The 26,704-nt window shown below is 46.3% G+C and overlaps 1 protein-coding gene and 1 long non-coding RNA gene across 4 annotated transcripts in view; both read right to left on the reverse strand.

The window, feature by feature from the left end:
- CARD11 (caspase recruitment domain family member 11) overlaps positions 1–26,704 on the reverse strand; it is a 167,208-nt gene that overhangs the window by 22,254 nt on the left and 118,250 nt on the right. For 2 of the 3 annotated variants that reach the window (XM_083153447.1, XM_083153446.1), the window contains exons 19-23: positions 23,693–23,773; positions 20,801–20,918; positions 15,456–15,638; positions 12,938–13,062; positions 2,852–2,967 (exon numbers count right to left, since the gene is read on the reverse strand). In XM_083153447.1, coding sequence (XP_083009573.1) covers positions 2,852–2,967; positions 12,938–13,062; positions 15,456–15,638; positions 20,801–20,918; positions 23,693–23,773 — 623 coding nt within the window. The remainder of the gene's footprint in view (positions 1–2,851; positions 2,968–12,937; positions 13,063–15,455; positions 15,639–20,800; positions 20,919–23,692; positions 23,774–26,704) is intronic. The other variant, XM_083153448.1, reaches the window with a different exon arrangement.
- LOC146020373 (uncharacterized) lies at positions 340–920 on the reverse strand. The gene is made up of 2 exons (XR_014450777.1): positions 567–920; positions 340–456 (listed from the first exon to the last, which is right to left on the reverse strand). It is a non-coding gene; the product is annotated as an uncharacterized LOC146020373 (long non-coding RNA).

The following is a 26,704-nucleotide window of genomic DNA, read 5'->3' on the forward strand; positions in this document are numbered from 1 at the left end:
CTAACTCATTGCTTGCTTTAGATGACTTGCTTCAGATGATGCCAGGCAAGCCTTGGCCAGGCTTCTTCAAATGTCCCATTTTAAAGGAAAGTTTGGGTCAGCTGGTACAGGGGGAGGGGTTGGTGTTTGCACACATTGCTCAGCTTATCTGATTAAAGGTGGGGGATGTTGTAGGCTCCCAGTAACAAAACACATTCCCATTGCAGACTGTTCTTTTAAATGAAAAGCATCAGGTTTTGGAAAATGGCATTCATGTACCTGTATTCAGTACATTTCTAAAGCAATAAATAGTCAAATATATACTATAGCATAATATTAATGAATGAATAAACACAGTAGTGTATGCAAAACTGTTTATTACAGTGTACTACGTGCTGTATAAGCAAAACAGGTATCAGGTATATTTTGAACAAACATTAACAGTAAGTGCAGTATGAATGAAAGTCTTGCTGGGACCTTGGACGCTATATCAGCCCCACTGCTGCCTGCTGTGTCACCAGTGTCCTTGGAAGCTGTACCCAGTGGCACCTGTTTATGCAGTCTTTATGTGCTGTACTTGCTGGGACCTTGGACGCCATATCAGCCCCACTGCTGCCTGCTGTGTCACCTGCAGGATCCTTGGAAGCTGTACCCAGTGGCACTTGCTCATGCTGTGTGTTCCGCCGATGTGTGGTACTTGCTTTGACCTCAGACAACATGATGCTTCCTGTGTCACCTGCAGTGTCAGCGGAAGCTGAACTCACTGACACTTGCGCCTATTGCGTGTTACGCCCATGCGCAGAAAGTGTTCCGGATTAAAAGAGTTCATCAACCTCTTTTAATCCAGACAATTTACAATTTTGCTTTGTCCGGATTAAAGGAGGTCCCTAAACTCCTTTAATCCGGACAAATCAAAATTGTCCGGATTAAAAGAGGTTCCGGACCAACGGTTGCAGGAAAATCGGTGCTGTACCTGCAGTAATGTTGCATTGTTTAACAGCTCTGTGGTGCCAATCAAAATCAGTATGTCTTTATATACAGTATTTCCAATCTTGCCACTAACATTTCAATATTCCACAAAATCTTTGTGCTAAAGAAAGTCCTTAATTCACCATGGTCTATCTATCGGAGAAGTAAATAATACACTTTTGCACCAGTAGAATTTTCCTGATAATTGGGTTTGTTCCCTTTACACACTGAACATCATTTAAATATCTTGTTCTGCTAAAAAAAATTCTCAGTTTTGCATGTGGATGCCTAGTTTGCATTAATGATCGACCAGGATTTTTCAGTCAAAAGAAACATTTAGCGTTTCCCCACTTGCTGCCATCTTGACTCACTAAACCAGGGGTTTCCAAACTTTCTTGAATCACTGCACCCTAGAGTATCAGCTTTTTTTTACAAAGCACCCTAGTCCAAAAGTTTCTTACTGCTTGATAAATAAAAAAAAAAAAAAAAAATACATTATATAAAGTAAATTGTTATCTGTCACTGGTAGAAGCCGCCGCATGGCTCTCTGAGAATGCAGGGCCCGGTAGTTGCCAGGTCACCGAGATGCTGCATCTGCTCTGTGCACGCGGTCCGGCGGCTTCCAGCAACACGGACGCTAGGTTGCAGGCAGATGTGATGGGGGCTTAGCAACACTGAAACTACTGCACCAGGAAGCCACCCAGTTGCCTAGCAATGGGGACACCGAAGGCCGACAGCGTTCTCTGTTGCTGAGCAGTTAAAAAGAGCCGTAGCGGGCTTAGGAAGGTTTTGGGAGCTCATTGGTCACTCCTACTGTTACAACTTCACCAGGTGCACAGGCCCAGTGCTGGTGATAGTTCCTGTCTGTTTAGGAAGAAGTCTTAGCCCTGTGTGCTGAGCGTGATAGCCTCTCCTGAGATTCTGTCCTGCATGGCATATATTTCTGCCTATTTCAGGTTTTCTCTTGTTTTGTCTATTTTGGTTTGTGTCTGTGTTTATGTACTTGTGATTTAAGTATATCTTCAGCATACGGATACCGTTCAGTAGTATATGATCTGTATCTGCGGGTCCATTGCCATTACGCATTATTTCTATTATCTGTACACTATTCCTGCCTTACTGCTGCCGCCATCCTAGTCTAGCCTATACATCTACCCTATCCATCCCTCTATCTTCATCTGCCTGTATCCCTCTTGCCGTAGCTACCCCCGGTTACTTGGGGTGAAGCTCACACTGGCACCAGCAGCATAAGTCCAGGTGGCATCCCAGTACTTGTAGATGTATAAAACCTTAAAGGAAAGTGGCTATTATAGGCTAGAACGCCTGTTGATGTCCTCTGCAAGTCTCACTCTTGAGTGCACAAGGGTTAATGTCCATTAGATTCAATGTAAAGTGTTTACGTTACACTATGGCGTCTGCCCGTACCGTCACTCCTATCCAATCTCCACAGGTACTTCCTCCAAGAGCATAACAGTCATCCTTAGGTTCAGTTACAATGTGGTGGACATAGTTGTAGTTTGAATTGTACACATAAATTATGATTGGAAACCACTATGGTCAAAGTGCTAGGCAAAACCAGTGCTAAATAATATATTTTGGTCTTGGCCCACTGATCCGAGGCCCCCCTGCACACCGTTTGGAATCAGCTGCAGCCAAGTTGATTAGTAGCACTTGTGAGCTGCCTTTAAGAATGGTTTCTCTGGACAGGTCAGATACTCTTGATGCTAGGCTAGCTGGCCAGGTGATAGGCTGGGGGTCTGGGATTACCATAGGAGTCATTTGACTGTTAACCAGAATTGTTACTCTGATTGTGGAATGCAATGCTGTAACCTGTCATTGCTGATAACCATGTGAATGTCTTTACTGCTGTTTGAGAAATAAAGATAAATAGCCAATATATTACCTGAATCTCTTTATATTTTTCTCCGATATCTTGATAAAAAGAATGATTGGATAGATTTTGGCTTTTATTAAGTCCTTTGTACATTCCAATCCAACTTCCAGCAAGCAGTGTTTATTCTACAAAAAAATAAATAAATCTATAAATACATTACATGGCTTCAGTTACTTTTTTTTTTTTTTTTAATTAAGTTTTTATTTTTCATATGCAAAATACAGACAAAACACTTAAATACAATACATCACATATACATAAAAAAAGCTTACATCCCCCATGGCCGGTCACTCCCCCCACTATACATGAAATCTCTGCACCTAAATGTTATAGAACGTACGGCTGTAGACGGCACAAACACGGGCGACCCCTTCTACTCCATCCCGTATAACGAAAAAGGAAGAGAACCAGTAATTGATCACTATTACATTATTGCACATGAATTCAACGAGCTTTAAACTTATACCACTTGTACTCCTATACTTAACCCACCCCCCTAAATATTTGCTCTCTTGTCTTGTTTAACCCGCGCTAACATTTTTAAACAGTGCCTACCATGTTACTATCTGTATACAAAGACATTTATTGAGTGAGTCCAAATAATTTAACAAACTGTATATTATTAATAAGTCCACCCCCCACCCCATACCCTATGGTGCTCTAGACACACCCTCTTGTAACAACACCATGTTTCATATATCAAAGCAACCCCTAGTACATAATAATAATTCAATACTAAGAAAAAAATCTAATCAAATCTACTAATAAATCCACTGCATCCTTGATCGTGCCTTTACCTTATTTACCATAATATTTAAATTAATTCAAAAAATTGTTATCGTTAATATACTGTGCAAAAAATATTCCACACAAAACAACAAAAAAAAAAAAAAAAAAAAAAAAGGGGGAGATCATTTAGTGATAAGTGAGTCAAAATTTCTTTACAAAGCTATATAGAATTTGGAAGTCGTCCACCCACCCCATACCTTATAAAATTTAGAGAAACATCCTCGTGTAGCATACACGTATTTTTCATGAGAACAAGTAGCGTTAACTAAATTGGTCCACTCCACCACTGACGGCCCTGCTGTTGCCATCCATTTCCTTGCTATAATTACTTTAGCGCAAGATACTAAGATCCTAATCAATTGAGACCAATGCCCACTTACTTGGACATCCACCACACCCAAAATTAAACATAAAGTACTGAGGGATGAACTTGGGATACCTAGCACCCGCATAACATTGCAAATGGCAGACCAAAATGATTGCACATGCACACATTCCCACACCAGATGCCAGTGTGAGCCAGGCTCCACTCCACACCTAGGGCACCCCGTACTATCAATATTCCCCATACGCCTCAATCTCTCCGGAGTAAAGTATATTCGATGAAAAATATTAAATTGGACCTGCTGTACAGAGAGGGACATAGAAGATTTGCTTGTGGCCGATAAAATCTCTCTCCAATCTATTAACAAGACCCGAGGGATGACCATGGCCCACTGGGACCTCAACTTTTCCCATCCGCCTTCCTGATTAAAGGAGTGGATATATCTATATAATTTGGAAAGGTGCTTCCTAGGACCTAGTTTTTTTACCAGCGCCTTGCAGGGGGATTCCTGAATCTTCAGGGTACCCTTCCTTAACATACATGTCAACGCGCTCCTAACCTGGAGAAAGCTGAAGTACATTTTCCTAGGGAGATCATACCCCTGTTGTAGGTCCTCGAAGGATCGAACACCCCCATCTTGTATCCAAGCTCCCACTTCCAATAATCCATATTCCTCCCACACTCCTGCTCCTTGACCCCTCAAGTTTTTACCCTCTGATAAGGACAAGACCGAGGTTTGTGGATCAATATCCGCAAAATTTGTCATCTTTTGCACCTGAATCCAGACGCGAATGGCTTGGGCTATCAGGGGGGGAGCATTCCCCCATAACTTCCCCGCCAGGAGCACTTGAAGGGGAGACCCCCCAAGTTGCCCTGATAACGCCAGGAGCTCAAATTCCCCGACCCCCTCCCTACCCTGTATCCATGGGCATAGATGACTTAACTGAGATGAATAATAATAAAGTCTAAAATCCGGGAGGGCAAGGCCCCCTTCTACTCTGTCCCGGGTCAAAATAGGGAATCTAATCCTGGGACTTTTATTTTTCCACAGAAAAGAGGACAAAACACTATTTAATTCTTGAAAAAATTTTACACCTACATAACACGGGGAGTGTAACAGAAGATACAGGAGTTTAGGCTGAATACACATTTTCAACAAATTGACCCTGCCCATTTGCGAGAGTGGCAAACCCACCCATCTCCGACACTTAGTTTTAATATCCGTTAAAAGCGGCCTTAAATTATCCCCGATGTACTCCCGCGGATCGCCGGAGATTGTCACCCCCAGGTATTTAAATTTCCTTGATATTTTTAGTGGGCAGGCTAGCTGAATAGCCGGGGGCACGGAACCCAGGAACATTACATGGGACTTGTCCCAATTCATTTTAATACCGGACATCCCACCAAATTCCTCCAGAAGGTTCACAATTATTGGGAGATCGATGTCTGGACTGTCAGACCCTATCAGTAGGTCGTCGGCGTACAAGGATACCAATTTACTCCCACACGAGTCATGACAGCCCAGCTTCTGTCTAAGTAGATGAGCCAGGGGCTCCACTGCCACCGCAAACAACAGCGGGGACAGCGGACACCCCTGCCTCGTCCCTCTAGCCAACGGGAAGGATGTGGAGGTGAAACCGTTAATCGATATACGGGCCAAAGGCTGTCGATATAGTAATCTTATCCAACCAATGAATCCCTCCCCAATGCCAAACGCTCTCAAGACCGGCCACAAAAAATCCCACTCAATAACATCAAAAGCTCTGCTGGCATCAAATGAAGCCACCGCAGCGCTATTATTACCGGAGTTAATAATTTGGATATAGGAAAGGACCCGCCTCAGGTTCACCGCCGTCGACCTTCCCGGTCTAAAACCTGTCTGATCTTGGTGAACGATTTCATCTAATACTCCTCCCAATCGGTTGGCCAATATCTTTGCAAAAATCTTGGCGTCCGAGGACATAATGGAAATAGGCCGATAGGATTCGACCTGAGATGGGTCCTTCCCTGCCTTGGGAATCATAACTATATATGCTTCCTCCATAGACGGGGGAAGCCTACCCTCCGCCTTAGCACCCCCTAATAATTCCCATAATGAAGAAGCCAGGACATTAGAGTATTTTAAATAAAATTCCCCCGGTAACCCGTCCAATCCCGGAGCCTTATTTCGGGGGAGGGCTTGAATTACCGACGTAACCTCTTCTAGGGTGATTGGAGAGTCCAACATCTCTCTGGAGTCCCCAGAAATTTGCGGGAGTCCCAATGCCCCCAAATATTCAGCAGTACTATTATTCCTATTCAGGGTCTGAGAGGCAAACAATTTTTTATAATATGACACAAAGCTGGACACAATTGCAGGGGTATCCGTTACCCTGTTACCTTTATCATCAGTTATTTCAGAGATTAGATTAGAGGCCCGCTCGTTCTTGGCCATCAGCGCCAGCCATTTCCCACCCCGATCAGCATTTACATACCGCTTATGATCTCCAGTTCTCACTCTCTGACAAAAGGTGTCCTGGACATGATCACGCCAACCATTGAGGGCAGCCTGCCACGCTACCCGATCCTCTTCCTGATCACTAGATACATAGATATTTTCTAATTCCACTGACCTGGCCTCTAATCTTTCCGTCTCCCTACGATAGTTCTTCTTAGCAAAGGCAATCTTCTTTATAAACACCCCTCTTATGTAGGCTTTGAAAGAGTCCCATAAGATGGCCCCACACACCGTGCCCCCATTCAGTTGGAAATACTCCCCTATCACCTGTTCCACCTCCTCCACCTCTCCCATCTGTGAGAGCCAGTATGGCTGCAGTTTCCAACTCCTATACCCAACCAGCCTTACTAAATCTAAATCCACAGTTATCGGGGAGTGGTCCGAAATTCCTCGAGCCCTGTATTCAACCCTCAGTACTTTATTCAATAGGTCCTTCGAGAGCAGCACTAAGTCCAGTCTCGAAAAAACCCTATACGAATCGGAGTAACATGAAAATTGTTTCCGGTCTGGATACTTTATACGCCATGGATCCCACCATCCGACTTCCTGGATAAATTCCCTGAATTTACTGCCCTCATGTGTAGGCTGACCTCCAGGCCTCCACCTATCCAAACGTGAGTCTAAAACCTTATTGAAATCGCCAAGGCAGATGACAGAAGCCTGGGGATAGCAAGCCGCGAACTCCACAGCTTTCTTTATCACCTCGTAAGAGAAGGGAGGGGGGATGTAAACTGATAGTATACAAATCTGAATTTGATCTATACGACCTTCAATAAAAATATACCGACCCCCAGGGTCAATTTTATGACTCCCTAGAGTGAATGCCAAGGACTTTTTAAACAATATGGAGACCCCCCTAGACATGTTGGAAAAGGGGGCATGAAAGACAGAGCCAATCCAGGGCCGTCTTAGGGAATTCGATTTTTCCCCACTCAGGTGGGTCTCTTGAAGGCAGATTACATCAGCCTCGTACTTCTTGCATTGCCCCAAGACTGTCGCCCTCTTGACCCTGTCGTTCAGCCCCCTAACATTCCATGATAGAAAACGTACCCCCATCTATGTTAAGCCATTTCTGGAAGAACACCGAGCCGCCAACAACTTTAATTAATATCCGCATAAAGATTCTATACATTCTCGGGGGGTGACCGAACCATGTAAGCTCCCCAACAATACAAAAACAATTACAAATACAAACACAACCCCGCCCCCCCTCCCTCCACCCTGTAGGCCCAACCCAAGGCATACCTACCCGGAATCTCACTAACCCCCCCCTCTTTTGAGGCTTAAGTTAATTAACCACTAGGAGACAAACCCCCCCCCCCCTCCCCCCCATCCCCCAGCCCTATTACCTACTGACCCTTAATTTACCCCAACGGGGTCCCCTGAAAGACCCGACCGGCATTTAACAGAACTGAAACTCCACATCAACCAGAAACCTGATCCTCCGATCTACTTAGCTAGCCAAAACCTGGCGCTTCCCCGGGTGAGAGCGGTCAAGCCACTCTGCCACATCACCTGGGGAAAAAAAAATGTTAGACACACCATCTACCACCACCCTCAATTTGGATGGGTACAGCATATTAAATTGTATGCTCAATTCCCGTAGCCGGGTCTTGACCATTTTGAATTTCATTCTGTCCCTCTGCACCTCAAGGGGGAAATCGGGAAAGGTGGAGATCTTCTTCCCATTATGGACCAAATCCCCCTTGTCCCTGGCCATTCGAAGAAGGGTGTCCCTATCCTTAAAATGCAAAAACTTAGCGATTATAGTCCGTGGTAATGCCCCCGGTGCAGGAGGTTTCCCCGGGATGCGGTGGGCCCGCTCTATGGCGAACTGGGGGGAGAAGGCATTCCTTCCAAACTCTTGTATCAGCCAGTCCTCTAGGAACTTTTCGGGCTCTCTGCCTTCTACTCTTTCATCGAAACCTAGGAACCGCACATTGCTTCGTCTAAGCCTTCCTTCCATATCTGTGAGTTTTGCTCTCATCTCACCTACTTGTGAGGAGATAGTTTTAATTTGAGTGCTTAAAGGAATGGCCAGATCTTCTAAGGAGGAGACCCGTGTCTCTACTTCTGTCATCCGCTCTCTCATTTTTTCCGCATCTTGCCGGATCAGCATAATGTCCGACTGCACTTTACCCAACTGTTCGGCAAGGCGAGTTTCACACTTGGTGATTGCCTCTAAAACCTGTTGCAGAGTAATGTCCGGGGTAGCCTGGGCCCCTTCGCTCTTACTAGGGGAAGATACTGGGGTTCCTGTTCGGGAACTACCCCCGGCCTGGGACTGGGCCTGGGTTCTTGCATACTTCTCAAGCCTTGCAGCTGCAGTGGTTTGACCTGTCTTTCCCATTATTGCCAGGAAATGTACTGCAGTTGTGGTATAATACGTACAGTTCACTAGGATTCAGACCCCGACCTGTTATTCCAAACAAAGCAGCAGTTTTACACATATAATAAGAGGTAGCCCAATCCACGCTTGTGTTAATCCAGCCGGCTTACTGCCCGCCTCTCATCCACAGACAAGGCCTCAGGTAAATGATCACAAAAACTCCTTATCGGGGCCACTGTACTGCTTCCAACTTGATAACACACTGCCCTGCGTACCAGTTTTCAGCATACCCAGCCAGGAGAATGATAAACTCAGCTACTCGAATGATTATGGTTGGGACAGTCACGGATCGTGAAGACAGACCCGTACAGAGGAGGGACAGGCAGCCTCTCCACTAAGCAAGGTGGAGGCGACTGATGGCTTCAAGCTGGCTCCCCTTCAGGTGCTAGCGCCCTGCAGGCTCTCACTGCTTCCACCGGGTTGCACGTAGGGTAACAGTTAATAGGGCCCCTACTGTACTGCATCCAACTTGATATAACACAGCCCGCCTTGCGTACCCGTAATCAGCATGCCCGGCCAGGAGATTGGCAAACACAGCACTTTAAACACTTTTAGTTGGGGCACTCACAGTTCGTGTAGATAATCCCGTATAGAGGAGAAACAGGCGGCCTTATCGCTTAACACGGTAGGGGTGACTGACGGCTTCAGACTAACACCCCTTCCAGACACTGGGGTCCTGCCGACTCTCACTGCCTCCACCGGGTTACACGTGGGCTGATGGCTGCTATCTGCCTGCTTGCAGACGCCGTAAGGCTGCTGGCGCGGACTGATGACGCGTGCCCCTTCTCCTCTCAGCCGCTCGTCTCCGTCACCGCGGCTTACACCCTCTCCGGCCGGACCTCCAATACAACGCCCACGTTAGCCGAGGGGATCGCCACCACCGAACGATCTTCGCAGCCGGCAACCAGCGCATCCAGGTCGGCTCCGGGCTCAGGGAAGATGTGGCCGCATCTGGGTCAATTGCCGGGCGTCGGGCTCAGTTACCTCGCTGCATACATGCCGGAGGTAGGGGGGAGGGGAGAACGTGTCTCCCTACGCTACATGCGCCGTGGTCCGCCCCTTCCCTCTCCGGACTTTCCTCTTATGGCTTCAGTTACTACCTTTTTTTTTAGCTTTTTAACATTATATACAATCAATTACCACTAATCCATAATGTAATGTCTGACAGAGGAAGTAATTACCCTTTTAGTCAGGGGTAGTAAACAATCACTTTATAGAAAAGTCTAGTTGTATTATGTATACATACCTGGTTAGCAGAGGAGGCTCCTGCTATAGTGCTGCAGGGTTGCAGCCCCTCCAGTCAAAATCCCAACACCAGACATGCTGGTAACCTCCTCTCACCAGGGTCCATAAAGCAGCTGTACAGACACAGCAACAGCCCAATCCTGTGGGGAGGAGTTCAGCATGTAGTAGATTCCTACTATTGGAAGCTGCTACTGCTCATCATACACAGAGCCACAGAGCTGGAAACTCCTCCCCTTCTTGGGCTGTCATGGAGCGATGACAGCAATAGCTTTCCAGCAGGAAGCCATTCTGTGCAAATCGCCAGAGCTACAGTGCTTCTGTGGGCTGCTGTATGTGCAGCCCAGCAGAAGCAAATCCTCTCCAGTAAGCATGCCCAGACTTCAGTGAGTCAGTGTGATGCAGCTGAAGGAAGGCATACCTCCCAACAGTCCCGTTTTTAGCGGGACAGTCCCGATTATCAGGGCCTGTCCCGCTGTCCCACCCGCGGGCGGCAGTATCCCGCGGTGAGGGGGAGCTGTTGGGAGTCCCCCCTGTCGGCTGCTAAGCAGCGGGGAATAAATCCGTGTGGCTCAATCCGTGTGGCATTATGTGAATTTTGGCTCAATCCATGTGGCATTATGTGAATTTTGGCTCAATCCGTGTGGCATTATGTGAATTTTGGCTCAATCCGTGTGGCATTTTGTGAATTTTGGCTCATTCCATTTGGCATCATGTGTAAGGGGCAAGAATATTTGGGTCTAGTATTTTGTTGCATATTGTGTAGAAGTTGTATATGGTGTGGTACACTACACTCAAGGACACGTCCCCTGTTGAGTGGCCACACCCCCTTTTCCGGAAGCGCACCTTCGGCGTGCGCACAACTACATCCTTCACTTTTGTCGCCATGGTGGGCCTGCGTACTTTAAATGCCAGGGCCTATTTTTAATCCCATTCCCACCCTCTCTCAGCCGCTCTCTTAGCATGTACACTTGCACCACTAACACCACCCCTCCCCCACCGAAACACTCTTTTATCGTGGCGCCCCCCTGTCATTTTATCCTGGATCCGCCCCTGGCTGCACATGCGCAGTTGCAAAACATCGCTCCCTTGCAGTCCAAAATTCCCTTCCCGAGTCAGGCGTCACTTCAATAACTGGTCTCCTTTCCGGTCCCTTCGAATTACTGGACAACCCGACAGCGACAGGAAGCTGGTCTGCTGCATATTCCGCCAAACGAACAGGCAATAAGATACTGAGACTTGTTTTATGAACACCATGCTTCCTGTGAACGGGTAATGGGCCTCATACTTCAATTAATTGTGACAATCCTCCGTTCTGGGGATGATTGTCACAAATAATCTTTAATGTGTGGGCTCCCCCTTTTGGCAATCCCAATCAAAAATTAATAGGGATCGCCAATCGATTGCGGAATCAGATTTTTAAACCTGTTTAAAAATCTGGTTTTATTGGACTTTGATGCGACCTCTTGTGCGACACTTTGGTGGGGTCCTTAAAAAATTGCTATGGGACCCACAAAGTTCTAGTTAGAACCCAGATTACAAGAAGTTAGGGTGTGCTCTCTAGAGCCGTTTTCCTATACTACTGATTTCCAAGACATAACAGTATGGTGATGGCGCCACCTACCATTACCTTTACATGCTGCTGTCCCATGACTTTTGGCACTTCTGTTCTGTGTAAGACTTACTGTTGAGTAATAAAGATCAGTATTCCTAAAGATAGTTTTGTGTTGCAGCAAAGAGCTGTAGAGATGTACAGTAGCCTCACATTGGCCCTTATTCTAATCGGATCGGTACGGCCCGCGTGCGGCCGTACCGCCGATGTTTTTACTCTGCACATGCGCAGAGGTCAATCTGCGCATGTGCAGCCCCCTTCGCCGCAGACGGATTTCGTCCGCCGCAAAGGGGGCGTATAGGGGCGTGAGAGGCATCATGCCCTCATTTCCCTATGTGTACGCCCCGCGTTTCATGGGCGTTCCCATGCAAACGCGGGGCGTACGCATGGTAATGAGGCCATGACGCAACTCATGGGGGCGGAAAGCTGACGTCGCCGGATGTCAGCTTTCAGCCCCCATACAAGCTACCACCATTTTTATGCGGATCGCCAGCCGTCCGTGTACGGACGGCCGTGGCGATCCGTAGGGTGGGCGGGGATTCGTCTGGTGCGGTCGCAGCCGCATATGCGGCTCGACCGCACCAACCAGAATAAGGGCCATAGTGTCTTGCCAGGTGCCATTGGGTGTCTTGTTCGCTCAAAATTGCATCTTAGTCGTTATTTGACTGGGACACACCTGGGGATTCTGCTGATTTCATTTGATATGATAGTCACTCTATCTGTGTAATAAGTGCTACTATGCATCTGTCACAGCTGTATTCCATGCCAAGCAATGTGCTTTGTATACCGGCTCAGTAGCACTGATATACAAGTGTCACAATATCAAATTGCAACTAAGAAGCAGGTTTGGCAGGAACAGATGCCAGGCGCTAGCAGAATCGCACAGGATTTACAGCTTGCTCCAGGCATTTTGTAGAGCATGGCATATTGATATTAGTTGTGTGAGGACACATTTGTACCTTATTTCGGAGAGTCGGAGACACATATTAACACTCATCAATTCTGTTTCTTTTATGTGTTGTACCCAGGAACCTTAGTCAGCAGTATATTTTATACCCAGGTGTCCTAATCCAAAGTGAGAAGAGATTTTTAGCAAAGGCAGATTACTGGCAATAAGGGGGACCCAAAGTAACATCTGTGAAAACCAACCCACGGCCAGTGTGGCAGAAAAAGTCTAGATGAATATTGAACTGTATGGAAAAAATAATAATTAAGAGATATATTTGTTCATTTTTCTATACCTTGGAAACAACCGACTGAATATTAGCAGGTGTAATGCACTCATATGAGTTGGGACTTCTTTCTCTTGAATAGATAATTGTCTCCGATTTCTGTTTCTTTTGAAATGTTTCCTTTGTTGCAATATCTAGGATAAGGAATGTCACATTAGTAAACAAAGTAATAATATTTCTCAATATAAATATAATCAGTGGGCTGCAACACATTTTTATTTTAAAAAGCAGCAATCATTTACATGGCGTGTTTTTCTTTGCAAATTATTGCTGCTTTAAGAAATATCTGAATTCGGCTAGAAACTGGCACCTCAGGCAAACTTGGACTGTATTACATCCAGCTGCATAAGTATTTTCCACTGCATGAATTTCAGTGCACACAACAGTCACCAGAACACACCACCTAAGGTTCCCATACATAAAAAAAAAAAAAAAAGATTGGGACAAAAAAAAAAGATTGGGACATTAATAAGGTTAATACAACCCATGCAGGGAATCCTTTGTGGGATGGAACGTGCTGCAATACAGGCATCTACCTTTGTAATACTTTCCATAGCCCTATGTAATACATCCTCACACAGATGACATAATGCTTTCTGCAACTTTTCTTCTGGCCACCGCCACTGCCCGCACCCCCCCCCCCCCCCTAACCCTGCCTGTCTCCCTGAAGCGGAGACTGCCAGGGATTCCGCCACCGAGTGAAGGGGACGCACATCAAATGCAGGGAGGTGTCTTGCTAAAGTGCTGGGCATTCCCAGGAGATGGGTAAACAGACACACTGAGATGGTCATTTTATGATGCGGGTGTGTAGATGAAGTGTTTGCATACACAGATGCTCAATCATCCCTTTTCGAGGCCATACTGCTACAACAAATCTGCACCTGTGCCTAAAGATGCACCAGATAGTATTATAATGTCCACCTCTATTTTTATATTTCTGTAATATTGTTTAATATTATTATTTTTTAATTAATAAACTTATATAGTTTTTGAACCATCTTGCATAATTTCAGCCAGCGCTGGCACCCTTTTCTTCTTTAATGCAATATATAGGGGAGTGACCACCCTGTGCCAGCGGCTGATAATTGCGCAGCACACACTACTCCTTTTATAACGAAGTATACAAGTCTATTTGAAAATGACTAATAAATAATGATGTGACCGTTTCCAGATTTCATTTGAAACCATTTCAACATCTATTCTCTTTAATTATTGATTTTGTAAATAACTATAATTAAATCCACATTAATTAAACTAATGGTACTTTAGCTTTTATTTACTACTGAAATACAGATGCGTCCAAATAAACTACTCCTCCAATATATCAAAAAGCTCAAATTAGCGCACAACAGACTTTACACTCTATGGGTCATTCACGTGTGCTTACACTTGCGCCCATACAGATTTATAATAGATGCCTCCTGCTGCATTACCATACACTGCTGCTGCTTCCAATGATGACCCCTATAAGCGATGCACAATTGAGGAAAAACGATGCTGTCTTTGAATAAAAGGCAGGTCGAGTACAAGAGGCTGGTGCCATGCATCATTTATGCTGTATCCGTCAATGATACTAAGACGGAAATTTACTAAGATGGGAGTTGTATTTCACATGGGATGTTGCCATGGGCAACCAATCAGAAACTACTTCTCATTTATTTAGCACCTTCTGGAAGATAATAAATAGTACCTGATTGGTTGCCCATAGCAACATCTCATGTGAAATACAACTCCCATCTTAAAAAATGCCCCCTCAGTATTTTGTGACAATGAACCTAGTACACTTATAGGCCTGATTCAGAGCAGCACTGTGCATGTATGGCGATTTCTGAAATCTCCTATGGAGCATGCTGCACAAAGGTGCAGTTATTCAGGGAAGACAGTAAAATAAATTCTGCAGAAAACTGGTGGGTCTTCCTGGGAGGTGGCTAGAAATGCCTGCAGACATGACACATTCAGTGGTCGTGTTATGGGAGTGCTGTGCACGTGTCAGTGAAAACCTGCTACTTTCATATATGTAGTGGCATAGGACGCCATGCTCACATGGAGAAACTGAATCTCTTATGTAGGGTACACACCAGGACGACCCGCTCATGATGCACATCGAGAGCGGGTCGTCAGTGTCTCGTCCGACCCGCTCACGGTGACGCGGGGGGGCACGACCCGCTCACGATGTGCACCGTGAGCGGGTCCGATCCGATGGCGACCCGCACCCGGCTGTATGGTCGTCATTGAGATCCTACCTGCAGCAGGTAGGATCTCAATAACGACCGACCGACCCGCGGGACCGCGCATCGGATCGGTATCGGTCCACACCAGGACAGAAAAGGGCCCAATCACCACCCAATTGGTCGGAATTGAATCTAGATTGAGGGGATCGGGCCCTAGTCGTCCTGGTGTGTACCCAGCATTACACTAGGCTGTTGGAATTTTTGATGATGTGATGAGTGTGGCATATAAGGATGCACCAAGCAATACTACAGTGTGCATAAATGCTAATGATGGGCGTCTCAGACAATGTACATACCTGGCTTACAAATAGTAAACTCCAAATTACCAGGAGAGTTGAGCAGTTTTTGAATGATGGTTTTAGCCAGTGTGCTAGGTGCAAAGAGAATGGGTTTCCTTTTCTCACTGTGGATGGGTTGTACCAAGCTGTATGGCACTAGGTTGAGGCTCTTCCTGATGTCATTATCAGAGTCTGCATCTACTGCACAAAACACATTGCAGATTCATTAGAAAAAGTTACGCATGGCAATTGAATCTTTGTTTTCATTTGTTTGCCCACTAATTCATTGTATTACAATAGAAACATTGCAGGTATGTTGCCAAGGAATGGGATCATTCGTCAGACTGCATTTAGGTCTACAGTCATTAGGTCGACCCCACTAGGTCGACTGGCAGGAAGGTCGACCTGACTTAAGGTCGACATGGGCCAAGGCAGGGGCGGATTGGACCACCGGGAAACCGGGCCATTTCCCGGTGGGCCGGCCCCTAATAGTCACTAAAAGGCCGCTCACCCCATTGGCGGGGCCGCAGACCGCCATCTCTGCGGTTAACGGGCGGCCGTGGCCGCAGCACTGTGCCCCAAACAAATATGGCTGCGGGCAGCCTCGGCTATTACAGAAATAAAAATGGCCGCGGGAGTGCTGGTGCGCATGTGCGACCGCACGCAGCTGCTCCCGCGGTTCTGTGTGTGGCAAGCACTCACTGTGAGGATGGTTGCGCAGGGAGGCTCTCTCCCTGCTGTACATCCCCGGCCGCTTCTGTCCTCAGACTCTGTAGCTGCCGGCTGCCAGTACACTGTCACACTACATTAGAGGCAGCAGCGCCGGCAGCACAGAGCTCTCTCCCTGGCTTCCAACCCACTTTCATGTGTCATCAGTCATGACAGCAGGGACTGGAAAGGGGGCGGAGCAACACGGAGTTGAGGGGCGGGGCTACACGAGTGGAAGGGGGCGGAGCTACACGGGAGCACACATCTAATGAAAGGAAGAAGTAGATGAAGTGCCAGCCAGCTTGATTTTAAGGTAACTAAAGTGTGAGAGAGAGGTTCATACTGTGAGGCATATGTATAATGGCCATCACGGTGTGTAGCAGATGTATAATGGCCATCACGGTGTGTGGCAGATGTATAATGGGCATCTCGGTGTGGGCCAGATGTATAATGGGCATCTCGGTGTGAGCCAGATGTATAATGGGCATCTGTGTGTGGCATATGTATAATGGACATCACGGTGTGGGGCATATGTATAATGGACATCACGGTGTGGGCATATGTATAATGGGCATCAGGGTGTGCGGCATATGTATAATGGGCAGCACGGCGTGTGGCATATGTATAATGGAGCATCACGGTGTGGCATATGTATAATGGGCATCACAGTGTACGGCATATGTATAATGGGCATCACGGCGTGTGGCATATGTATAATGGAGTATCACGGTGTGTGGCATATGTATAATGGAGTATCACGGTGTGTGGCATATGTATAATGGACATCTCTGTGTGGGGCATATGTATAATGGACATCACGGTGTGGGGCATATGTATAATGGACATCACGGTGTGGGCATATGTATAATGGGCATCACAGTGTGCGGCATATGTATAATGGGCATCACGGCGTGTGGCATATGTATAATGGAGTATCACGGTGTGTGGCATATGTATAATGGACATCACGGTGTGAGGCATATGTATAATGGGCATCACGTGTGTGTGGCATATGTATAATGGGCATCACGGTGTGCGTCACAAGTATAATGGGCATCACGGTGTGCGGCATATGTATAATGGCATCAGGGTGTGCGGCATATGTATAATGGGCATCACGGTGTGCGACATATGTATAATGGCATCAGGGTGTGCGGCATATGTATAATGGGCATCACGGTGTGCGACATATGTATAATGGCATCAGGGTGTGCGGCATATGTATAATGGACATCACGGTGTGGGGCATATGTATAATGGACATCACGGTGTGGGCATATGTATAATGGGCATCAGGGTGTGCGGCATATGTATAATGGGCATCACGGCGTGTGGCATATGTATAATGGAGCATCACGGTGTGGCATATGTATAATGGGCATCACAGTGTGCGGCATATGTATAATGGGCATCACGGCGTGTGGCATATGTATAATGGCCATCATGGTGTGTGGCATATGTATAATGGAGTATCACGGTGTGTGGCATATGTATAATGGACATCTCTGTGTGGGGCATATGTATAATGGACATCACGGTGTGGGGCATATGTATAATGGACATCACGGTGTGGGCATATGTATAATGGGCATCAGGGTGTGCGGCATATGTATAATGGGCATCACGGCGTGTGGCATATGTATAATGGGCATCACGGTGTGCGGCACAAGTATATATCCACACCCCCTAAAAATTCGGGCGCGCCTCCGGCGCGCAACAACACTCCCCCCCCCCCTCTTAGGGCTGCTTCAAGATTTTTCCCGGGCTGGTTTTAATTCCCAATCCGCCCCTGGGCCAAGGTCGACATGACTTAAGGTCGAATTTGCATAAAGGTCGACATGAGGAAGGTCGACTGGTCATAAGGTCGACATGGGTTTTTCACTGGTTTTTTATCCGAATGTCGACACAGTCCACATGGACACAGTTGGCAATGAGAATCGGACGCTCGCTTCGCTCGCAATGCTTCGGGCACGGTGCCTCGCTGCGCTCGGCACACTATTTTATTCTCCCACCACGCCCTAGTGGATGGTAGGGCATGAAATAACGCCTGTCGGCACATGTCGGCTCAAAAAACAGTGAAAAACCCATGTCGACCTTATGACCAGTCGACCTTCCTCATGTCGACCTTTATGCAAATTCGACCTTAAGTCATGTCGACCTTCCTGCCAGTCGACCTAGTGGGGTCGACCTAATGACCGTAGACCTAAATGCAGTCTGACGAATGACCGCATCCCGTTGCCAAAGCAGCAGAGTACAGAAGATAAACGTAAACTGTATCAATATTGTTAATCGTCATAAGTTACAAAAATATACAATACAATACATACTGTAAACGTAACCATCTACCTTTTTTTAGATAACTGGAATTCATGGCTTCTCTTTTCTAGGTCCTCATTTATTTATTTTAATAGTGTGCAGATTTATTCCTAACAATAAGATTATTTATATTATATTAATCACATTGGATCATATAAATTCAAAGAGTATAAATTGTCTTAATTTTGAGGAGCATACCCACTTAATTAGGGCCAAGTTGGTCATGTAAATCACTACTATACATGCAAATCAAATACAACTTTACTGCATTTGCATTTTACATTGGTAAAGAAGTGTGTGACATGCCGATTGCTGTTTAATCTCAATTATTGAAGCTGTCATGACATATGTCAATTGCCCTCTAAAAGTCACTCCTCCTGGAGCCAAATGTTTTGGACATGGTTATCATATAACGCTAAACATGGCTAAAACTGAACTTCTAATCTTCCATCCCCCGAACATCCCCTCTTCTCCCACTATCTCCATCAGCATTGGTGAAACCGAGATCACCTCCACCGACCAAACGCGCTGCCTCGGTGTCATCCCTCTCTTTCACCCCCCACATTCGTGCCCTCTCACAGTCTGGCCGCTTTCCCATCCGCAACATCTCGTGCATCAGACCATTCCTCTCCACTGACGCGACCAAAATTCTCATTCACTCTCTTGTCATCTCCTGCCTTGACTACTGCAACATCCTTCTCTCCGGGCTACCTCTCGCCCACCTTGCCCCTCTCCAATCTATTCTTAACGCCGCTGCTAGGCTCATCTTCCTCTCCCGCTGCTCTACCTCCACCCCCCCCCCCCCTCTGTCTATCTCTTCACAGGCTCCCCATTCCTTTCTGAGTTCTCTTTAAACTCCTCACCACCACCTACAAGGCTCCCTCCTTCTCCACCGCTCCATACCTCTCTTCACTGATCTCTAAGCACACTCCCTCCCCTCAATTTCGACACCTACTTCAGAACGGATGCTGATTTTAGTTTTACCAGTTATACTATTTATGCTGTTATACTATTTATGCTGTATTTTATCAACACACCCTTACGTTACCTTGTAATTGGTTGTTTTTTGCTATGTACGGCGCTGCAGACACTTTGTGTCGCCTTATAAATAAACAAACAGCATTTTTCAGAGAATATTTGAACTTTCACATCAGTCCCTGCCCCTTTGGAGCTTACAATCCATATTTCCTACCACATATACATGCACACACATTCATTCTAGGGTTAATTTTGTTGGAAGCCAATTAGCCTACCAGTATATTTTTGGATTGTGGGAGGAAACCGGTGTACCTGGAGGAAACCCACACGAGCACGGAGAGAATATACAAACTCTGCAAAGTTAAGGCCATGGTGGGAATCAAACCCATGATCTCAGCGCTGTGAAGCAGTAATGCTAACCACTACACCATCCAGTATACACATGCAAATACCTCAGTGTAGTCCACCCATGCGCTTCAACCTTGTCTTTCACAAAGTCTCAAATTAATGTTGAAATAGGTTGGTGGACTACACAGAAGGGAAGTGGTAAGATTTTGCTCCTGGATAGTGTTGCAGATTCATGTTCCAAGGGAGTATTCAAATGATTCTAGGTGTGCTTGTGTACACCCACTTATCTTTCCCCTGCTCCCCCAACCCTAATTCTCCCCTTCAGCCTAACCCTCCCTGCTAGTGCCTAATCTACCATTATACCCCACAGTCTAAACCCCCCTGCCCCCCCCCCCCCCCCCTCCCACACACACACTTTTAGGTGCCTAGCCTAACCCTAACCTCCCCCTGGCCTAACCTAAGCTCCCCTTATTGCCTAAACCTAACCCCCTGGCCTAACAATGCTGCTTTCTGCACATTTATATTTGGCATGCCCGCAGCCAGCATCCTCATTGATGTTGGCATTCCTGCACTGGTCTCCTGGAAGTAGTCCAGATGCCGGCATTGGTATTGTGATTGCTGCCATTTAGTCTGCATTGATGCTGAACGCATTCCCTATCATGTAGCGGCCGGCTACCTATCACTGAGAAGGAGTCGGCAGTGCACACTGAATCTTTGGAGGCAGTCCAGTATCTCTGGGAATGGGCTTCCCATAAGGCCATGCCCTCTGATTCACATAAATATGACCTTCCCACAAGGCCCACATCTTCTCATGAGGCCACACCCTCTTTTTGTCCGTGCTTGCACTGTCTGTCACCACCGGCTCAGTGCCGTTTAAAAATAAAAGTTTGGTATTTGCCTTGCATCACAAATGATTGTATGAGCTGAATATATGTTCTAACTTTGCAATGGTAAACTACTATTAAAGCAACAGTAAGGTTGATAACAAACAATCTCAAAAAACAAAATCCTACCATCTTGCTTGTCTAATAAATGTTTAATAGTTTCAATAGAAGGTGAGTTTGTAGAGACCATGCGCAGACGTTCATTGCTATTCATTCTTTTGTATTTATTCTCAGACCTATTGACAAACTGCAAAAGAAAATGTATATAATTATCTCAATGTACAGTACATTAGCCCTACACACCATAGGAAACATTTGAATGTAAGAAATGTTTTACTCTTGTTAAGCTGCAGAAATAAATGTAGTTATTATTTTGTTTATAAAACAGTAAGAATGTGGATGCCCAACATTTAGGAAGGTATTAAATGTTTCAGAGAAAACAGGGTGACATGCATTAGTTCGACATAAGCATTAGCGCAACATGAGTTTTTTGTATTTTTGGTGTCTATATCGACATAAGTCACAGTAAGGCCCCCCGCCCCCCCCCCCCTCTTGACTTGGCTCACATTATATTATCACTCTATATCTATGCCCACTTGGATAGTAAAGTATTAAAAAACATCTTTTTTTTAGCGCAGCGAGCCATGCGAGGTGTCCACATTCGGGACAAAAAGTGAAAAACCCCATGTCGATATTTTGACTGTCGACCTTCCCAGAGGCGGAACTAGCAAGCTGTGGGCCCAGGAGCAAAAATATGCTTCGAGCCCCCCACCCCAATTACAGTCACATTACCCCACATAGTAGTGCCACTTGTAGTAGCAAGTACCTCTACCTGGCGTACACTTTGCGCCAGGTAGAACCCATCATATCTCTTTCATATCCGGGTTATTGGACCCGGGATTAAAATACTGGGTCCGACAGGGGATAGCAATCTGAAAGATGCCCTTAGACACAATGGGCCTTATTCTGCTTGGTGCGGTCCGTTCCGAATTCTTTCGGAGGGCGCATTTTAGCCATCTGCGCATGCGTAGGCAACGCAATGCGCATGTGCAACGTAGTGTCTCCTAACTCGTTCTCTCCAATACCGTCCAGAAATTTGGCTCGGGAAATATGGGCGTAATATGGGCGTCATGTGGGCGTACACAAGGGCGCGGTTTCAAAGTGGGCAAAACTGGGCGTAAATCTGGGCGTGCACGAAATGTGGTAAGCGTGCATTCGGACAGGACACCGACTGCAAGCGAACCAACACGCATGAAATATGCGGTGTCCATAAGCAAGTTTCAGTTTGCGGAGAGCACTTGTCCCCCTAGGCATTCGGTTCGCCCAATTAGTACGCCCGCACCTGAAGCACTCTCAGCTGACCACAATACAATCCACTCCTCTACTCATTAGTGATTAATTACACTCTTTTCACAGGTTCAATTGAAACCACTAAGACAGGTAAAGGGGCAACAATGAAGTAATACCACTTTACATGATGTAAGGGTTAATTTAAAGTGCTAGTTATGTGTTTAAGTATCAATTAGGAATTAATTGATTACATTTAAAAATAATCAATTTGTTATGAGGTTGGCTAATTGGATAAGTGTGTCATGTTGCAGAAGCATGAGCTCCGAATAGAGTAGTGAGATTTGCGGAAATACACCAACTCGGTGCGTACGGCCAGCTTCCCGTCCTTTCGGACGCTGTAAGACCAGGCAGAATCTTTGTGTTCCCACCGCACACGCACGTTTGGATGTAGTCCGAAGACACTCCCTCTTCTTTGTGAGTCCGTCTGAAGGGATGCGGACGACCTGTGGGCGTGTATTCTTAGACTGTCCGCACGGCGTGGCGTTCGGTCATTTCCGAAAGAATTCGGAACGGACCGCGATAACCAGAATAAGGCCCACTGTACCAGTATTACGCACACCCTAATGTCCATTACACATTATGCCACACAATGTAGTGCCATTACATATTATGCTGCACACCATAATCACCATAATGCCTTTTACATCTTATTTTACACTGTAATGATCATTATGGTACACTGTAATGCCCATTACACATTGATGCACACTGCAGTGCCCCTTACATATTGCAGCACACCGTATTGCCAATTACACATTAAGACACACACTATAATGCCCATTACACATTATGCCACTGCATAAAGTCCATTACATATTATGATCCCCAGTAATGTCCCTTACACATAATTCCCCCATCAGTGCCCCTTAGTTGCCATATTAGTGCCATATAAGAAGGAGGAGATAGCTTGCCACAGCTCTGTGTGGTGTGTGCTCAGCTCCTATGCTGCTGAGCGGCTCATACCCTCGCTGACAGATATTTCAAACAAGGCGGAGGCTAGTGAGCCAATTGGAGCTTGCGGTCCGTCAGCCAATCGCTAACTGTGACTGCCTGTTCATGAACTCTGATAGGCTGGTGGGCAGGAGCCATATTTCATATGTCCGTCCTATTTCACTGGTTTAAGCCCCTAAGCAACCAAGGAGCTGAGCGTACACCTCGCAGAACTATCTCTATAGAGTGGCCCTCTCTCCATCCTTGTCCCCCCTGCATCTCTCTCTCCCTCCATTTCCAACACCACTGAATCTCTCACTCCCTCCACCTCTCCGTCCCATCACCTCTCTGTCACCATTGAACCTCTTAGTTCCGCTGCACCTCTACGCCCGTTACCCCTGCTGCCGGTGCAGACAGCAGTGCCGCAGCGGTCCCCATGAATTAGCTTGGACCCTGGTGCACTGCACCATCTGTAGTTCCACCCCTGGACCTTCCCCATGTCCTAATGCTTGTGTTGACCTAATGACCCTGTCCACCTAACCCATGTCGACCTTCCTGCATGTCCACCTTCAGTCATGTCCACCTTCATGTATGTCGACCTAGTGGTGTCGACCAAATGCTTGTCAACCTAGTTCATGTCTATCCAATGATCCATACCCATGCAAAATACTGAATCAGGTCCCATGTTTATTGATTTAAAGGTACATTGCAACACCAATATAGTGCAAAAAATGATGTTACCTGAAAGATTTGTCCGAATAGGAAGCTTGCTCTTGAAAGTCGAGGACTGCTCTTAGAATCAGCCTGTGTATAATCTTCTGGCTGAAGTACATTTTAAAGGGTGTAAGTAACAATGCAGTACATAACTCAAAGGTTCCAAAATGTGGTCCTCAATGCACCCTAATGCTCCAGGGAATAACTAAAGCCACAGATGGTTAAATCAAATTTACTTAGGTACTAATGAAGATACCTGTGGACAAGCATGGATACAGAGGCGTAACTCTGGGATTCAATGGAGTAATCTGCCGCCGGGCTCCTGCTCCCAAGGGAGCACCTCTACTCCACTGCGAGTTTGAATCAGTTAATTGAAAGCTGTTTATATTGCTTCTGTGGCTGACTCCCCCTCCTAACATCATTTTTGCAAATGTCACTCCCTGTATGAACACATGACCTGTCTTACTGGAGACAGACACCTTACTGGTTGAGCTATTTGGGGGGCACCATTATGTATCTTGCCTCCGGGCAACTGGGATGAACTTATGCCACTGTATGGATATATTTACAACCTGGACTGTTAGCATGCCTTTTGGAAACCTCTGACATAACTCACTTATTTCTATGTCGAAATGTTCATCCAATTACTACTGGTATAGTACAGGATATAATTATGCAAGTCTCCCTGTAAGTGAATGAGTACTAATCAGCAATTTCTGAAATTTTTAATCTTTTTTATTAGTATATTGGGGCCTATTCAGACCCGCTTGCACTCTCTGGCTATGATTGGGCCCTGGCTGCGAACACCTTTGGGGGGGGGGAGGGGTGGCGATCCCCCAGTGTTTCGTGGGCGTGCCCACAGAAGCAGTGGTCATGCCTATAGAAACACTGGGCGGGCTCTAGTGAACGTGAGCAGTCTCCTGCAGATGTGGTCGGGTGCCTGCACTGACTTTACATCACTACAAGTAGCCGCCGAGTGACTCCTGTGTCACGTGGCACCAGCGAGTGCCGAGCAGATGAGGAGAAATCATTCTATGGTAACTAACCATGGAATTAGTTCTCCTCTGTGCAGGTACTTGCGAATGGATGTGTACCCAGCTCCATCTTCCAAGTGATATTCGGGAATATGGCAAATGTGTTTGTGCTTTCACTGCGCCATCACTTTATCACTTCTCTGCGCCAGTGACCACAAGTCATATCCCTCTAAATAGACACATTTGCATTTTTTTGCTATTTTCTCCACCTATACACAGTGGCAGATTGGGAACTAAAAGTTGCCCTGGGAAATATTCTGCAAGTGACCCAACATGGGTGGCACCAAATCAAATGTAGTATTGAATCCCGGCGGTCGGGATCCCGGCGTTCAGAATCCCGACAGCCAAAATCCTGACAAGGGGGGGACGTGGATCGCCCCCCCTTGCGGGCTCGCTGCGCTCGCCACGCAGCGGGCCCGGTGCCTCGCTACGCTCGGCACACTAATTTATTCTCCCTCCAGGGGTGTCGTGGACACCCACGGAGGGAGAATGTGTCGGGATTTCGGCGGTCGGGATTCCGGCGTCGGGATTCTGAATGCCGAGATCCCGACCGCCGGGATTTTAACTGCATCCCGAACAAACACCAACAAAGGAGGGATAAATACATCTCTGCACCTCTATCGAAGCCATTGGTCATTATGCTTGGCAGTCTAGTGCCCCTTTCCCCAGACCTTTAAGCTGCTGTGAAAAACCACAAACATCCATATTTCAAATAATGCCCATCCTCCCCCCACTGAGACTGAATACAAACCAAAAAAACTCTAGTCAACCTTTAGAGTTGCTCTAGTTGAGGGTCTTTACTAATAATAGCCACTTATTTTCCCTTGCCATCTGGACTTAACTTCTGAACAGTAGAGATTCACATACCAATAGACAGGAGATTGCTAGAGAGTAAATGGAGTGGTAGTGCACAGGGTCAGACAGGATACCTACAATGGGTCAAGAGTGAGAACTCGGGGTAACGTGTCAGCAGGACTCACTGATGGGACTAGACACAGCAACTGCTTATGCAATAATGAGTACTTATAATACCGTAGGGAGAGTTGTAGCAGTACCAGTAATAAAAAGGCCACTACAATAGTCTGCTAACCAAATACACAGTTCCTAGTATCAATATAGATATATAAACTATGGCGTAATACCAGGACAACTACTCTGGTGTGTACTGAGCACAGCATTCACAGATTCAAATGCAACAATGCATAAAGATGTAATAAGCAACAGTTAATATAAATGCAACAATGCAATACTGGTATAATAAGAAATGTACAGGTATAATACAAAAGTAAAAATGCAGTACTGACGGAATAAGCAACTAAAAATAATGATCTAAACCCGAATGAGCAATCAAAAAACCTCAGTGGAACTTAGCTTTAGAATAGAATACTGGATGTACCAGGACACGGAGACTGGAATGGTGCCTAGGGCCAGCAACAGAATTCTTGTGGCCGCATACACTGATATCTCAACCCCCCCATCTATGCTTGAACATAAACCCTTTGCCGCCCATTAATGGCTGTTCCTTGATTACATTCATGCACTCCCTCACCCTGCGGCCTGTGCTCTTTCAAACTGACGGCCTCCCTCACTGTGTGGGCTGCGCTCTATCACAATGACAAACTCCCTCCCTCTGCAGCCTTAACACAATCCCATCCACCCACTTCCTCACGTTGCGGTGTGCGCTTCTTCAAACAGACATGGTCCCTCACCTTGCGCTCTAACACACTGATGCTATCCCTCAGCCTGCAGCCTGTGCTCTACCACACTGATGCATTCCCTCACCTTGTGCTCTATCACACTGACGCTCCTAATCCCCCCTCCTCCAGTCAAGTCCTTTTACCCTGCGGATTTACCCTTTCCTTCCCGATCCCACAGCCTAAACCTAAACCCCCCCCTCATACACACATAACTCGCTTACCGTCTAAACATCAGAGGAGTGCAGTCTGGCTGGGTGGGCCTTGAAAAGCAGCAGCCCCTCCTCTCCCTCTTGTGCAAGTAGCAGCAG

This window comes from Crinia signifera, chromosome 7, assembly GCF_055691185.1.
Source record: "Crinia signifera chromosome 7, ASM5569118v1, whole genome shotgun sequence".
NCBI classification, from domain to species: Eukaryota; Metazoa; Chordata; class Amphibia; order Anura; family Myobatrachidae; genus Crinia; species Crinia signifera.